The following is a 16,316-nucleotide window of genomic DNA, read 5'->3' as shown; positions in this document are numbered from 1 at the left end:
AAGCCATGCAGGTCATGCCAGGGGCTAGCGCTGTAGAAGCCATGCAGGTCACGCCAGGGGCTAGTGCTGTAGAAGCCATGCAGGTCACGCCAGGGGCTAGTGCTGTAGAAGCCACACAGGTCACGAGGTCACGCCTGGGGCTAGCGCTGTAGAAGTCACACAGGTCACGAGGTCACGCCTGGGGCTAGCGCTGTAGTAGCCAGACGGGTCACGAGGTCACGCCAGGGGCTAGCGCTGTAGAAGCCAGGCAGGTCATGCCAGGAATCCAGGGGGCCACAGCCAGGTGTGCTAGACGGGGCACACAGACTGGTTTGAGTTTGAAACACTCACTTGCGTTATGAAAGACTTCTCCTTCATGGAGCCCCCTTGCGTTTTGTGTCTGGTTTGTCTGCTGAAGGAAGAGTTAATGAGAGGCAGTAGAAGGAGCAGAGGGTGCTACACTGCTAGCCCTGCTCAAGGACCTCCCAGATCTTTCTGCTGGAGTGGTTTATCTGTACCTAAATAAGGAGGATTAGCAACAATATAATGGGTAAAAAAGCTTTTATAATAGGAGCTGGACTGAGAATGAAGCGTAACAAATGCACCCTGTCTTTCTGACCTTCCCAACTCCAGCTATGCTAAGATCCACATCCCCATCATCGCCTCGGTGTCGGAGCACCAGCCCACCACCTGGGTCTCCTTCTTCTTCGACCTGCACATCTTGGTGTGCACCTTCCCCGCCGGCCTCTGGTTCTGCATCAAGAACATCAATGACGAGCGCGTCTTCGGTGAGATCTCGACGCGGCCCTGACCGCAGCACGACCGCACCGCCCCCGTCCGCTCCGCCCCCGTCCACCCGCCCCTGTCCGCACCGCCCCTCTGCACCAACACGTCATCTTGACGGTGTCCATGGCGAATCTCCTGCGGTTCTCCTCGGCGGACACGTTCGCTGCTGTGCCAGTTTCCGTCTGGGGACCCTGGAGGTCGCTTGGGAGTGCGGGCGTTTTACTCTAATAATATTGATCTAGGCTGTTTTCTATTCAGACCACCGTTTGCAGGCCGTTGCATCAGCAGATGGAGCTCAGGGCAGAATACTGTAAAAGCAGTGATGGACTGGCCTGCGTATAGACCCCAGTACACCGTGTGATGTGTGTCTTAAACGCTGGTCTAATGCAGGCTAAAGAAGACATTTATATTAGCGGTTTTATTCACTTCCCATGTGATTCTATATAACTTTTGTCTACATTGCACATAAATATACATAATGCAAAATGTCCATTTTCAGAATGCTGTTGATTGCAACACCTAGACATGTTTTTGCCAGTGGGATAAACAATTTTCTTGCTTTTCTTGCTATGGGGAGCCCAGGTATAACCCGCTCTGTTCTCTGCTGCCCTCTAGTGGCGCTCTACGCCATCAGCGCGGTGTACTTTGCGGGCGTGATGGTTCGCCTTATGCTGACGTTGACCCCAGTGGTGTGCATGCTGTCGGCCATCGCCTTCTCCAGCGTGTTTGAGCACTACCTGGGCGACGACACCAAGAGGGAGAGCCCGCCGGCCGAGGACAGCGGCGACGAGGACGATAAGAGGAACTCGGGGAACCTCTATGACAAGGTAGACTAGACAAGACTCCTGGAACCCTGCAGTGCACAGCCTGTTGTTGCAGTTTGTTACACAGCCAACTCTTCCTGGGTGTGTGTGTGTGTGTGTGTGTGTAGGCAGGGAAAGTGCGCAAGCACGTGTCCGAGCAGGACAAGCCAGAGGAGGGTTTGGGGCCCAACATCAAGAGCATTGTCACCATGCTGATGCTAATGTTGCTCATGATGTTTGCTGTGCACTGCACCTGGGTGACCAGCAACGCCTACTCCAGCCCCAGCGTGGTGCTGGCCTCCTACAACCATGACGGGTAAGAGCACACACACACACACACACAGCCTCATCTGTCCACGCTCACCAGGTCTATCCCCTCACCTGCCCACGCCCACCCGGCCTACCCCCCTCACCTGTCCACGCCCACCCGGTCTACCCCCCTCACCTGCCCAACGCCCACCCGGCCTACCCCCTCACCTGCCCACGCCCACCCGGCCTACCCCCTCATCTGCCCACGCCCACCCGGCCTACCCCCTCACCTGTCCACGCCCACCCGGTCTACCCCCCTCACCTGCCCAACGCCCACCCGGCCTACCCCCTCACCTGCCCACGCCCACCCGGCCTACCCCCTCATCTGCCCACGCCCACCCGGCCTACCCCCTCACCTGTCCACGCCCACCCGGTCTACCCCCCTCACCTGTCCACGCCCACCCGGTCTACCCCCCTCACCTGTCCACGCCCACCCGGTCTACCCCCTCACCTGTCCACGCCCACCCGGTCTACCCCCCTCACCTGTCCACGCCCACCCGGTCTACCCCCCTCACCTGTCCACGCCCACCCGGTCTACCCCCCTCACCTGTCCACGCCCACCCGGTCTACCCCCTCACCTGAAATGTGATCAATTTCAACCAGGTCAAGGAATATTCTGGATGATTTCCGTGAGGCGTATTACTGGCTGCGTCAGAACACAGATGAGCACGCGCGGGTGATGTCGTGGTGGGACTACGGCTACCAGATAGCAGGCATGGCCAACCGCACCACGCTGGTGGACAACAACACCTGGAACAACAGCCACATAGCACTGGTGAGATAATACATCCTTTACCCCAATGTGAAAACTGATCCTAGAACAGCAACTGCTTGCAGAAATTATATGTGAAGCCTTTGTATGCTTCAAAGTTTAGAAATGGATCAGTTCTGTTGGAATTAATGAAAATATCAGAATCCAGTGAAATACAAATGCAGCGTCTACATGCACAGTTTTACTCACGAGTGTCATCTTTTGGACTGTACTACTAGCTCTGACGCTCCCTTTACTCTGCAGGTGGGCAAGGCCATGTCCTCCAATGAGACTGCAGCGTATGAGATCATGAAATCCCTGGATGTAGATTATGTTCTCATCATTTTCGGGGGCGTGATTGGCTACTCTGGAGACGACATCAACAAGTTCCTGTGGATGGTGCGCATAGCGGAGGGGGAGCACCCTAAAGACATCCGGGTAGGTCACGTCGGCCTCACGTCTCTCATCCACCAATCATGTTCCTCTATACGTTCAACTCTGATTGGCTCCGCCCTCCGCTCCATTATGCACCATATTGCATTAATAGCAGCAATGTGTGGCTCACCCAGAGTGATGCTAAAAGACTCCTAATGTGAAGACTGAGTGACTTCCACCTGATGGCGTCATGGTGGTTTGCACCTGTTTCTTCTCTGCAGGAGAGCGACTACTTCACTCCGCAGGGGGAGTTCAGGGTGGACAAGGCGGGCTCTCCTACCCTGCTCAACTGCCTCATGTACAAGATGTCCTACTACCGCTTTGGGGAGATGCAGGTGCGTCATTATCTTCCCCCTTTGAAACCCTATATGGATGTGACCTTCAGTCTGCTGCGTGCATCACCTGAACCGTGCCAGGTGCTCTCCTGACACGCCATGCTTCCTCCACAGCTGGACTTCCGCACGCCGCCGGGCTTCGACCGCACGCGGAACGCGGAGATCGGCAACAAGGACATCCGTCTGAAGCACCTGGAGGAGGCGTTCACCTCCGAGCACTGGCTGGTGCGCATCTACAGAGTGAAGAAGCAGGAGAACCGGCAGATCTTGGAGCACAAGCTCCGCAGCGTGGTGGCCAAGCAGAAGTACACCTCCAAAAAGGTGCAGGACCCCGGGAGGCGCCGGCCCGGCCCGGCACCGCACCACGCGGCGTTCAGGCTTTAGTCCAAACTCGTCACGCGTGGCGGGCGTCTGTTGTATTTCGCAGCGGCTGGTTTTAACTGTGTTTGATTTTCTCTTCGTTTGTAGACGGCCAAGAGGAAGAGGGGATACGTAAAAAACAAACTGGTCCTGAAAAAAGGCAAGAAACTGAATAGGAAATCTGTTTAGTTATTGAATGGGAAACAAGGCAAACGAGGCAAAAAAAAAAGACAATGACCAACGCAACAAGTAATTCACAAATCAAGAAGAACAAACCGGTCGTCCGACGTCCGACCACCTGAGGGAACTTGGTTGGAGGCTTTGATGCTGTGATTGTCATGACGACCCCGAGGCTGTGTGATCTGACGGAAGGGGTTGAGGAAGAAGCCTGAACGAAGATGGCTGCCGAAATGTTTCTTTTATTGATTCGTTCTTTTTTTTTTTTTCTTTTTTCCTTCCTTCATTGGTGTTTTTAGTTTGATTGTATTTTTTCCCACTTGAATGTGCTGGTGAGGGAAGTGAGCTGTCGTGTCTGTCAAGATGGCACCCGAGATTTTTTGCGGTATAATTTAATCCACCACAACGGTAACATGAAACGAGATCAAAATGAACGAACCTTGGAGCAATAGCACCAAAGACCCCATGTTGTTTTGTTTTCTTTTTTGTTTTTGGGCACCTGTGTCGATTTGTTTTGTGATGGAATAATAATAATAATAATCAAAGCTCTAGATGATGAGGGCTATGGATTAGTCTGCAGTAGAGGAGCAGCTTCTCGTGCACTCTTGGTTTTACCTGACAAAAGCCTCCTGCCTGTTTCAGCGCAGTCGGCTTATTGTTAATCGAATGTTTAAATATCTCAGCACAGCAGGCATTGCAAAGGACTGAAATATTACTGATGTGTTTAATTATTGTGGTGATTTTAAATATATAGAATTTTCTTTAGTCATTTTTATAATTGGTTAGAAAGAAATTGAAAGTTTATGCAATAATTCTAAAACTGAGATATTGAAGTACCTGCTCCCCCCTGTCCTCCTCCAGCTCTTTGGCTTCTGTCTCTTGTCCGCCGGCTCTCCCGCTCGGCTCCAGCAGTGGAGTCCAGCCCGTGGAGCTGAACGCTGTAGATAGACCGTTGGCTAAAGGACATTGTCCCCCTGTGCGTGTCTGCAGTGTTGGGCTTTGTAGGACTCCGCCCCCGACCCCCTTGTTTTGTAAAGACCGTCTCGCTGGAGAGGGCGAGACTCGTGTTAGTCGTAGGGTTCGATTAAATGCTGCATTACCAGCGTGAATGCACTTTGGCTTAGTTCTCTATAAAGTGGTTCCACTACTGAGTAGCATGCGGCTGAGAAGTGTGTGTTCTTGGTGTCCTGGTTTCTGTTGTTCTGTGTGGGACGACACACTGCATCTCTGCTGCCTGGAGTGTCTCTCACTGCTGGTGGACGGGATGGAGACGGTCCACCACTCCGCTCTCATTCCTCATCATCCATGTTTGTCCTCCTTTTCCCCCCTTGTCTTGGTGCATTGTTTCTGCTTCCGTGGGAGATGAGAGGAAGGTTTTAGTCGTCTTTTTTTTTTTTTTTTTTTTTGAGGACAATGCTGACATCCTAACAGCCATTTGTGTAACATCATATCTATTTCATACTTAATAGACTTTAAAGGTATTTATTTATGAGAACAAGATGGACATTAAGAGGATAGCATCTCATGAAATGCAAAAACTGCATCTGATGTTTAAGTTAGGATTTCTTCCATTAATTGTAAAAAAAAAAAAAAAAAGATTAAAAAGAAAGTACAAAAGGATGCTGTTGTCAGAATGAGCGATGGCTTTGTGATTAAAGGAGAAGATGAAAAGTTCTGCCTTATAACTAAGGGTCATGTTTGCTTTTTTGTTTGCTTACTTCTCATGTTTACCCCTGATTCAGTCTCACTATTTGGCCACTGAAAGGACATGGATATTTCCAAAAATAATGACAGCTTTTTTCCTTTATTTCTATAGAGGTTATTTCTCTGTCCATATTGCTCCATTGTTGCTAGTTTTAGAACAAGAGTGCAGGCAGTGCACAAGCTGCAAAGTGCAGTTTCACAGGTTGAATTAGATATGTTTATGGAGCCACGTGCTTGCTGTACATACGTTAAGTTTGTTCCTGTCTTATTGCAGAACACTTTAGAGTAAATACTGTACACATGAATGTTTTTCTTTCATAAATGATTACAGCAGTGTAAGTAACCAAGTTTCCAGGAGATGGCAGCACCAATTCAGATCTAGATTTAGGATCAAGCTGTCACCACATTTGTGATCACTTTACAATTATAACACTCTCATTTACCCCTGCCTCAGTGCATTTGATATTATTTTTAAAAGGCTCATGATTCCCCCTTTGTTTTTACTTGAATCAACATTTTATCATCATAATTTGCAAATACTAAAGAAACATCAACTCAAATACCAACTTGGTCCTGGATGAGATTTAACAAATTTGTAAAAACAGCACAAACATTTTATTGTTGGAAATAAACAGTAAACCGCTAGTCCAGGGCGATCCCACATTCACACGCAAAGTTGACTTCTATTTTCAGGTGATTAGTGGTAACATTCTTTATATCTTAATATTTTGTGTCTAAAAAATATACAGTATTTTTCTGTTTTCTATATCTTATCCATCAAACATTGTACCATGGAATATCTTCTTGCTTTCATACAGTGAAGTTACTGTTTTGCATAGTTTCCTCATTGGTGGCCAGAGTGTTTGGTCTAAGCTCTGTGAAAACATCATGACAGCGTACATGCCATCTTTACACCAACATCTACCATGCAGAAGGCTTCAGACACCTGGACCTAGACCTCTACAGTAGTGTTTGTCTGCTCCCTCAGGCCCACAACCTAGCTGCCAACGGGCCTGAACAGGCCTTTAGGGACTGGGAGCTGCATTCTGCCCTTAACTGAGACACTTAGGTTCAGTCTCTAAGGTTCATAGATCATGTCTGTAATGTGAGCAGCGTCTAGTCGGGTAAACCCAAACACCGCCAGACGTGCTGCAGGTCAGCAGATTTTGGAGGGGTGTCTAGCAGTTTACCAAACAATACACCACAAAGAATGTGTAGCTGCCAAGAGAACAAACCTCGGATTATGATTTGTAAGTGAATATAAATATAATTGTTATATATTAATAGTTTTCAGGCTTTGTCTAACTAAGGAATCAAATGTTATTGTTTAGTGAGTCAAGGAATGGCAGAATTTTATGTGCAGTTACTTTGAGCTACAAGCTTATCTGGCTGTATAATATTAATAATAATAATAATAAAAACTTAAGCACACACTGTAAGACACAGCAGTGCCAGACAGTAGTGTGCTCTACGCCTTCTAACGAGCCCACTTTCTCTTTCCCAAAAGCAGTAGTATATACCTGTGACACTTAGCAAACATCCCCTTTCAACCTGTCTCAGGTTGAAGTGGCTGATTAGGCTTCCGAGTGTGACGTGAGTACATTTGAGTGTTTATTTGATTGAAAGTCCATCATGCTATAACCCTTAAGGGGGAAAAACACCCTGATCTATCAGGAAACCGGAGAGGACGACAAATATCAGTTTATATGACGACCTGGAATGCAAAGTAGTTTCCCAGTATAATGTGTGGCCTCCGCTGTGGTCTCCCACTACCAGGACAGGGAGGAGATCCTTGAGCGTGCCTGCCCCAAGACGGCAGGTCTTCAGGTAGCTGCTGGGTTTGCCACTCTGCTTGGATATTTGGGTTTGTTTTTGACACATTTTGCTCTGTTGGATGTCCAAGACATGGTTAGCCTTTTTTTTCCTGCTCCTGTTCAGTCTGACTCTTCTCCCGTTGGCTAGGATGTGCTGTGTGGCCCAGGTTAGCTGTGGACAGGGCTGCGTGGCAGACAGCTCTCTCACAGCTCCCTTTCTTCAACAGTTAGTCTTCCACAGAGGGTTGTGGTACACCCAGCCTTCCCCCTGCGTGCGCACACACAGTTCACAATTATACAATATTGGAAAAGCTAAATTACTCTCTGCACTTAACCAAAAGATGATTTTAGCCTTTTAATAAGCACACGGTTGGCCAGCAGGGGACATTCTGGAGTCTGTTCTGATGTGAGAGGTGTACTGTTCAAATAATAGGTGAGCAAATATTCCTCTGATAGGCATGAGCACATTCTGCAGCACTGTACAATTTGCCTGTACAATCTCCTCATGGCCATTATTGCTCTGGTAATGGGGGCTCATCATTGACTAAGTCTTGGTCCCAGTTGAAGTGCCAGTACAGAATCACCTCTGGATTTGTCACCACTGAATAGTCTAGAATCACTACTGGTTTTTAGCAGAGGTTTAGTCAGGATCTGTGAAACTGGCCCTCGGTATGTCAAACAAACGCCCTGATGGAACTGCTACCATCTTAACTTGATCTATTAAACCCCGTTGGGTACCATCCTGCCTTCAGGAGGGAGGGGAGAAGATGTTATGAAAGGATCTTATGAATGCCATCAGTGTCTCTGACCTCTTTGATAAAGTGCTTGGGCCTCCAGGGGGCGCTGCTAGACGTCCTCTTCTTCTCCTCGCTGCGCTGTCTGTCCTCGAGCTCACGCTTGTGCTCTGTGGCTGCGTCGATGTCTCCCGCCCTGAGGGCTGCAGTCACGTGTCTCCACAGCCGCCTGTCAGACACCGGGGGAGGGGGGGTGTGGTGAGGACACGGGACACTACAGCAGGACAGCAAGGACACTGTCAACCACAACAGTGGGACGCACTGAGGACAGTTTCTACCGCCTGGACACGGTGAGGACGGTGTGAATCACCACAGTGGGATACAGATGTAAAAAAAAAAAAAAAGACCTAATTCATAAATGAACTAAACGATGACCTTAATAATAGTCGAACACAACATATAAACTTCATATAAAGTCAAAATCTGACCCAACATTACTGAAGGTCGGTTGCCTGCATTAGAAGCTCTTGAATTCTGCTCAGGTTTCTGTTCTGTGTAGGATGGATGGGAACCACGGGGCAAAGGAACCAGACTGTCCTGCTGTACAAACCAGCTTAGTGCTTGGTGTAGCGCATATCATCTCTTGATTGAATTAGGCTGCAATGCTAATGCTAGCCTGATTGTGTTATATTCCTCTGATGGGCCCTGTTACCCAGGCCGTGGGGCAGTCTCTCTCTGCAGTGAGAGGAGTTAGGACTTTTGAGCCAGAGTTTTCGAAATGACGCCATGAGAGGGATTCGCTGGGGACACACAGGAGGGAGGGTGTTCTCGGCTAAAACATGCTCATGCAGGCCCTGCTGAAACAACCTGCTCCCCACACAGTCCACCAAGATGATGGGCTTGGTGGATATTTACAGATATCTGCATTCATAAACTGAAGACACGGTATGGTTTGTTGAACCTTTTCTCATTTAGTGTGTAGCAATTTCATTAATGTTTTATTGTTAACAATATTTGTCAGGTATTTTTTTTATATATTATTGTTAACTATTATGGTTATAATGATAATTATTAATTTTATTATTCTTTGTTGTGGTGATGTTTTGACCAATTGTCAGCCATACGTACCTCGACTCATACTGGCCCTGTTTTTCCAGTGGACGAATCCTCTTCCTAATAACTGGCAGTTTTGATGCGTCAATCACTTTGGTTTCTCCACTGCTATAGGTGAACTCCAAGGTCCCGTTCCACTCCCCCTGGGCTTTACACACTATGGTGCTGGTGGAGTTGTGCTTCACCTCGGCAGTCACTCTGTCACAGGTAACAGTGTGAAAACCAGCCACGTTTTCAGTGGTTGACATGATCACTGGACACTTTCGTTCACCATTATGAAGGGATTGTTGTGTTGTATAGTGTCACTTATAGTGTTGGCCAATGATACAGGCAGTAAACGAAAGCTGATTTAGATTTAGCTGCATGATTGTGAAGTGTTCCTGAGCCGTTCCCACACGCTCACCTGTGCACCTTTCCTCCATAGAACGGTTTGGTGTGGAAGGTGACCGCGGCCGAGTAGCCGCTCTTGGCACAGCAGATGGAGACCTTTCCTCCCAGCTCCACCCAAGGAACGGTGAGGATGGAGCGGGCGTAGGCGCAGGGCAGCGTGAAGACGTAGCGCTCGTCGTGCTCCAGCAGGTGCAGCACCCCTAGCATGCACACACAACACATCCGCTCTTCATCTCTACGGGCCCTTTCATCTTTGCAGTCTTCACTGCATACAGATCAGCAGTGGGAAGCTTAATTCTGCATGTTGCTCCAGCATTTCAAAATGGAGCTTTCAAACGTGGCCCCTAAATCAGCAGCGCTGCAGTGTTTCTAGCCATTGCGTCAGCTGCCATAATTCGTATTTGCCGTTTTATTTTCACCTGTTTTGTCCATTTCTATTTTTTAGGTGAGGGGTTCTGATGCGGTCGCATGCTATAAATGGAACAAGGTGTCTGAGATACTACTTGGGCAAGGCTGAAGCTCTTTGTGGTGAGGTGTGTGTGCAAGACTGCTGGACACCTCGTGGGCAGCTGTGTCTGTCCACACTGGCCTGGGCCTCGAGCCCCGTTACTGGACTAACAGCTGTCCTCTGTCCTCTGGCACAAGCCGCCATGGAGCTCTGGGCTAAGACAGCAGAGCATCTGTTTCCCCAGGACGGGGAGGGGGGGGCAATAGAGCCCTCCCCCTGTGTTCCTGTTTAGGGGGCATTCTGGACAGGCCCTCGGACCCCACCATACAACCTTCAGTGTTATGGTCAGCACTTCTCTGTTGCATCTAGTGGAAAATTCAAGAGAACTGGCAAAGGTTGTGGTGTGTGTGTGTGTGTGTGTGTGTGTGTGCGCGTGTGCATGCATGAAACTGACCTTGTTTATGGCCATGAAACTGTAAGCACCTGAAAGACCACAGATGGTATTTATCCAGACGTTAAGATATTCTGTGAACTCAGACAGGACTGCAGCCAGGCAGACAAACAGAACGGGGGGGGGCACAGCTGGCCATTTTACGCCCCACATCAGCTCACTGACCTGCAGTGCTGAGGAGAAACCCTAACACCATGTGCCCTGGGCTAAGATTTACCCTAAACATAACACTCCAGTGGTGCCACTGCAAAGCAAATGTCTTGAAGATCTACAGCAAGTGGTTAGCACTGCTACTGGTCTATAAGCGTCCATCCCATTAGATAAACGTGCCATTAAATAAGTCAGGGATTAACCGCATGTACCACGATCAAAGAGCATGGGCCATCTTACTGTTCCTCTGCCCTGTGCTGTGTTATGGGCACACAGGATACCATCATTATGAAGTGTTTAGGACTCAAATCCTGAGAAATCTCCATCAGCTCCCTCTCGTTCTCATTAGCCTAGCATGTGGTAGATTAGGGGATGTCATGTGATCCGTCACATAAGTTATTAATGCTGGCCTAATTACAGCCAAGCCGTAACTGGCTGAGGTCGGCATACAGACACAGCTTCCTGCATCATCATCCACTTCACCGAGCACGTGCAAGCCTGCTAGCGCTAGAAATGACTGGAGAGAGAACACAGTGCTGAGTGTGTGTGTGTGTGTGTGTGTGTGTGTGTGCGCACGCAGATGTGCACTCTGTGAAGTGGTAGCTGCTGTGAGCCCTGAGGAGAGGCCCTTCCATTCAGGGTCAGCTGATGTGAGAACAGAATGTTCTTCAGGCACACAACTAAAATGGCTCCAGCAGCACAGGGCCAAGCTGTGGCCTTCTCAAAGGAGCACATCTACAATCACTAGAGCTCTGCGGAGATCCTCTCATCACAGAACAGCACGCAACCGAATGCTGCATTCTTCAGAACGGATATCTACGTGCTCAGTCGCACTCTGATCTCACACAGCTGTTAAAATGTTGTCAAACTCACACCAGATTTGTGAAGATGACTAAAATTCAGCTCACCCTCCCCAACCATGGTCACTCCCACAGACATGCCCAAGAACTTGCTTTTGGTCCACACGTGGGTGTTGACGCACATCCTCCGCTCCCTGCACTCGCAGTAGAACGCCGAGACGGGCGGGTGGTGCGACAGCTGCTCCGCCACAAAGCGCAGCCGGTAGCGATCGTCGGGGTCGGCCGGGGCGGGCGACGGGGCGTGGCGCGCCGAGCTGGAGGCCGTAGTCCTGAGGGGCCGCACCCTGTCGCGAGGTACGTCCCAGCTGCACAGGAAACTCTCCCCCAAGATGGGGTTGTAGGGCTTTTTGGCCACTGCGCCTTTGCGGCCCTCGTGGAAGGCCGTCAGGTAGTACTCCACGAAGCGCACGATGCGCTCTTCCGCCGTGACGCCTGCCGTGATGGCGAGGAACATGTCTGGGTGGGCCATGAAGTTGGCATACATCTCCAGCAGAGAGCGCTTCTCCAGGATAAACGTGGGCAGCACCACCTGGGAGAGGCAAGAGAGACATTTACTTCATCTGTCTCCAGTGTAAATTATACACAACCACTGTACAAACACTGTTTCCTGATATTACAATAATTGCATTTGAACCAGTGTTGTCTTAAAGCTTCCCCTACTGAAACCTGAGTTGTACCTTTGCAGCATAGATGGTGCGTCGACGGCTCTAAACTAGCACGTGTGCATTTATACTTGTACTTTAATTCTTGCAGTATTTTCCAGAACTACAGGCGGCAGTTCAAAGACATGCCCTTCAAAAAGCAGTAAACATGAACTGAAATATGAAGCATTGCGCGTGCTTAACGCCAATTTCTGTGTAAAATCACCTTACAAACCACTTCGTTCAATTCCGATTTCTTGCTCAGATTGGCCTATCTGGACCATTCGCGTTCATACCTGCAAGTGACCTGCCTGTATCTGTATATCTGTGAACACATCTGCTCTACGAAATGCATGCACGCACGCACTGAAACTGTGTTTGCATGCGTCACTTGCATCATCAAACAACAAAAAACATATGTCCGAGATGACTCGGAGTATTAAATCCAATAACACAGATGTCATGGAGGAAGGCAAACAGTTGTAAATACAACGTCAGTTGTATGATCAGATTGAGATGACGGGGAAAAGCCAGATGGCTACGGTTTGCTGCTTTTGCAGCCACTGTTGTCACTGCTGCCGGTCCTGTTTTGCCATGCTGCCCGATGACAACAGCAATGGCGCTACCCACATGAGTATCGGAAAAAGAACCGCACTGCGATCTGATCGTATCGGGGGGGGGGGATATATTTGCTACTGGGCACTTCTGACTATGGAGTTGAGGGTGAAGTTCTCTGCTAGGTGGAGACCAAGAGATGTGGCGCTTGTAGTGATGTCCATAGGTGAGCTGTCAGTATTGACAGGAGACTGATAGCGATGTGCTGTCCTGGAGTCAGTCCCAATCTCAGGGACAGGTTGGACTTTACACCAGTGTGTCCGTGGCTGCACCTCCATCCTGTATGCTGCCTCATCGGTCCTGCTGACACAGGCCTGTGTTCAGTGTGGTGGAGACCTCCAACAGCGGTATACACATCTCGGCAGCATCCACAGCTTCTGGTTGGGGTCGTGTGGCAATGGTTTTGGAGATAGTAACATCATCAATGCACTTGCTGATGTTGCCTGTCTCTGATACTGTATACTCCTCCAGGGTGATGGAGTCCCTGTCCAACGCAGCCTCCTTAAAGGTACCCTAGGGCCTAGGCAGTGTGCTCAGAACAGTCCTGAAAAGCACGGATGGCTCCTGCTGGCCACATTTTCAGCTGTTTCAGAACTGGGTCGGAGTGTTTGGTCTGCTTTCAGGATAACAGAGATGCAGTCTGAGTGTAGGAAGTGGGGGGCTTGAATGCTTAGAGACTAGCACAGAGTTCTTGCACCGCTCCATATTGATGTAGACACACAGGTCCCCTTCTCAAGTCCTGCCAGACATCATTGTTTTTATTTCTGTCAGTACGAGACAAAGGAAGCCCATCCAGCTGGACTAAACTAAACTCACGTTGGATGGTGTGCTGGAGTCAGATGTGGTCTACCTCATTGTCCAGGGAGCAGACAATAGAGAGCAGGATGAATTGTAGAGTTGGTTGGCAAGAGTTTACCCTAGCCTGCACTCTCTTACCCTAGCCTGCACTCTCTTACCCTAGCCCGCACTCTCTTACCCTAGCCCGCGCACTCTCTTACCCTAGCCCGCGCACTCTCTTACCCTAGCCCGCGCACTCTCTTACCCTAGCCCGCGCACTCTCTTACCCTAGCCCGCGCACTCTCTTACCCTAGCCCGGACACTCTCTTACCCTAGCCCGCACACTCTCTTACCCTAGCCCGCACACTCTCTTACCCTAGCCTGGACTCTTGTTCTCTTGCTCTATCTCACGTATGTTTCCTTGCACATTGCTTGTGACACATTATCCCCTGACCACTGGCATCAGGTGATACTGAGGTCTGGGAGCTTGATTCCCTGTAACACACTAAGGTTGCATGATGTCTCCAGACCTTCATCTTCCAGGGTTGGACATGGGTAGACATGAGCACTAGTTTCTTCAATGCCTGTACATATTTTATGGAGAACTGAGCAACAGATAAATGAGGTTGGGATGCAGGTGTCAGCAGCCTTCTGTGTCCAAAGTAGGAGCTGCATCCGGCCATCTTATGTCCGCCTAGACCACTCAGGTTGTAAGAACAGCTTGTGGGTCCTTCTTACAGTTTTCCACTATAGTTGTGTAGTGGCTATACTCTTAATTTATGACTGTTGATGAGCTTGAAAATCACACTATAGGCATATGAAACGTCAGCCCTAACCATAGAGCTGAAAAAGCTGACAAGGATGTAATGTGCACACACACACACACACACACTCACTCACACACATCCAACCATGTGTGCTACCCACTTTCCTACTGATCGATGAGGAACTATCCCACAATGAGATGTATTGATAAGCCTGTGATTGCGTGTGTGACGTCCACTCCAGCCTCTACCAAATCGATGTTCTGCACACACTCCTAGCTTCCCGCTCTCTAACACACGTCTTTATCTTCACTCATCTCTGCCTGCTTGATACCTGCACTGATCCCCGCTGAGCGCTTTTAACCCGAGCCAAGCCCTGCAGGGAGTATCCAGGCAGGGAAAAACAATCAGCTTTTCTCTCGAGGTGTTCCGTAAGAGGGACTCTGTAATCAATAGGCTTTCATTAGCTCCGTCATGGCTGGTGAGATTTATTGCTCCTGTGTTCACAAGAAGTGACTGGGACATCTAACAAATAGCGAGCTAACAACACTTAATTACAGTTCTTGAATAATGACACCTTGGGTTCAGCTTGAATTTGAGAATCTCCATGAGAATCTCTGAAACTCTCCTGAAACACTCATAGGTCTTGATATCATATTTGATATAATGACATGTTAGCAGATTGTTGTCCATCATCCTGCAGTTATGCAATTAAGATTTATAACCATAACACTCATGGATCTTCCTAAATCTGTATTCTACAGCATACAGCATCATGAACAGCTCGGTCCAGAAAATATATCAACATGCAAAGCTGCAATCATGCTTCCCCACAGAGTGGGGTGTGCAGTGAAAGTCGCGTATGAGTTTTGCTATCCAAGCCAGTCAGCATAACAAGCACACCAGAGCCCTTCCTGTCAGAACACCCACTGTGTGTGTACGTGTGTGTGCATGCTTTGCATATGTGCTTGTGTGTGTGTACCTGTATGTGTGAGTACCAGTGCGTATGCATGTGTGTGAGTCCCTGTGCGTGTGTGTGCGCGAGGTCCCGTGTGTGTGTACCCGTGTGTACCCGTGTGTACCCGTGTGTACCCATGTGTGTGTGTACCCGTGTGTGTGTACCCGTGTGAGGTCCATTCCCAGTTTGAGCTGGGACAGCAGGTGCAGGATGATACTCCTCTGTTCGTCCAGCACTCCCAGGTCTTCTTCTTCATTGTCCTCAGTGTCTGTGCTCTCCTCACTGGGATCTACCGCCTCTGTGCTGAAGCACTGCTGAAACACACCAGGCACATCTCAGCTCCACACTAAACACCAGCAGTCTATTGCACACACTCACAGATCCATGGGTGAATTGTGAGGGCGGGGTTAGGGGCCAGGGGGCGTGGCTCTGTTCACCAAGCACCAGTGCCATTTTACCTGAATGTTTTGTACATGGATACAGCCGAGTGTAGCTTGGTGCCTCCCTGCCCCTCTACTAATCAGCCAGCTAGCTATGCTACTTCATTTAATGGCAATAAATTACAGCAGTTATCGTGATCAAATATCACAACACTTTTGTTCTGCTTGGTAGCTCAGCACTCCACATTGATGTCTCAGTGAAGTGAAAGACACTGAAGGACAAAGGAGACGTCCTCCAGGAACCTGTTTAGGAGGTTCTCAGCGCTGACCCGGCTCAGAAGAGTTCCTGCTGCAGTCAGAAAAGCCTACAATGTTTCAAACGCATAATGTCAATCAATACACAAGTGCCTGACGTGTGGGAAGTGAATAATAAACGTCTGACAACCACCATTGCTAGTGTGCACAGTGGAGTGAGGAAGGGCACGGTGCCCACTCTCAGTATACAGCTGCACAAGTGTAAGTAACTCGGGGGCAGCAGATGGCAGCTGGAAAAGCAGCAGCGTGATTTAGACAGTTCAGCAG

At 49.1% G+C, this 16,316-nt stretch overlaps 2 protein-coding genes across 5 annotated transcripts in view; one reads left to right on the top strand and one right to left on the bottom strand.

Moving 5' to 3' along the window:
* stt3b (STT3 oligosaccharyltransferase complex catalytic subunit B) overlaps nucleotides 1-4,037 on the top strand; it is a 24,431-nt gene extending 20,394 nt beyond the window's left edge. Inside the window, exons 9-16 of the mRNA XM_076971647.1 lie at nucleotides 613-767; nucleotides 1,381-1,592; nucleotides 1,697-1,884; nucleotides 2,481-2,652; nucleotides 2,893-3,066; nucleotides 3,285-3,398; nucleotides 3,513-3,719; nucleotides 3,867-4,037. Of these exons, the coding sequence (XP_076827762.1) occupies nucleotides 613-767; nucleotides 1,381-1,592; nucleotides 1,697-1,884; nucleotides 2,481-2,652; nucleotides 2,893-3,066; nucleotides 3,285-3,398; nucleotides 3,513-3,719; nucleotides 3,867-3,947 (1,303 nt within the window). The 3' untranslated portion in view covers nucleotides 3,948-4,037. The remainder of the gene's footprint in view (nucleotides 1-612; nucleotides 768-1,380; nucleotides 1,593-1,696; nucleotides 1,885-2,480; nucleotides 2,653-2,892; nucleotides 3,067-3,284; nucleotides 3,399-3,512; nucleotides 3,720-3,866) is intronic.
* Nucleotides 4,038-5,272: 1,235 nt separating this feature from the next.
* Nucleotides 5,273-16,316, bottom strand: part of osbpl10b (oxysterol binding protein-like 10b) — a 28,158-nt gene continuing 17,114 nt past the window's right edge. For 3 of the 4 annotated variants that reach the window (XM_076971650.1, XM_076971648.1, XM_076971651.1), the window contains 6 exons: nucleotides 15,519-15,668; nucleotides 11,648-12,128; nucleotides 9,704-9,890; nucleotides 9,316-9,498; nucleotides 8,263-8,416; nucleotides 5,273-7,721 (listed from right to left, as the gene is read on the bottom strand). In XM_076971650.1, the coding sequence (XP_076827765.1) occupies nucleotides 7,674-7,721; nucleotides 8,263-8,416; nucleotides 9,316-9,498; nucleotides 9,704-9,890; nucleotides 11,648-12,128; nucleotides 15,519-15,668 (1,203 nt within the window). In that variant the 3' untranslated portion in view covers nucleotides 5,273-7,673. The remainder of the gene's footprint in view (nucleotides 7,722-8,262; nucleotides 8,417-9,315; nucleotides 9,499-9,703; nucleotides 9,891-11,647; nucleotides 12,129-15,518; nucleotides 15,669-16,316) is intronic. The other variant, XM_076971649.1, reaches the window with a different exon arrangement.

This window comes from Brachyhypopomus gauderio, chromosome 13 (genome assembly GCF_052324685.1).
Source record: "Brachyhypopomus gauderio isolate BG-103 chromosome 13, BGAUD_0.2, whole genome shotgun sequence".
Classification (NCBI taxonomy): Eukaryota; Metazoa; Chordata; class Actinopteri; order Gymnotiformes; family Hypopomidae; genus Brachyhypopomus; species Brachyhypopomus gauderio.
The sequence above is the reverse complement of the archived record's forward strand: the minus strand, read 5'-3'. Positions and strand labels throughout refer to the sequence as shown.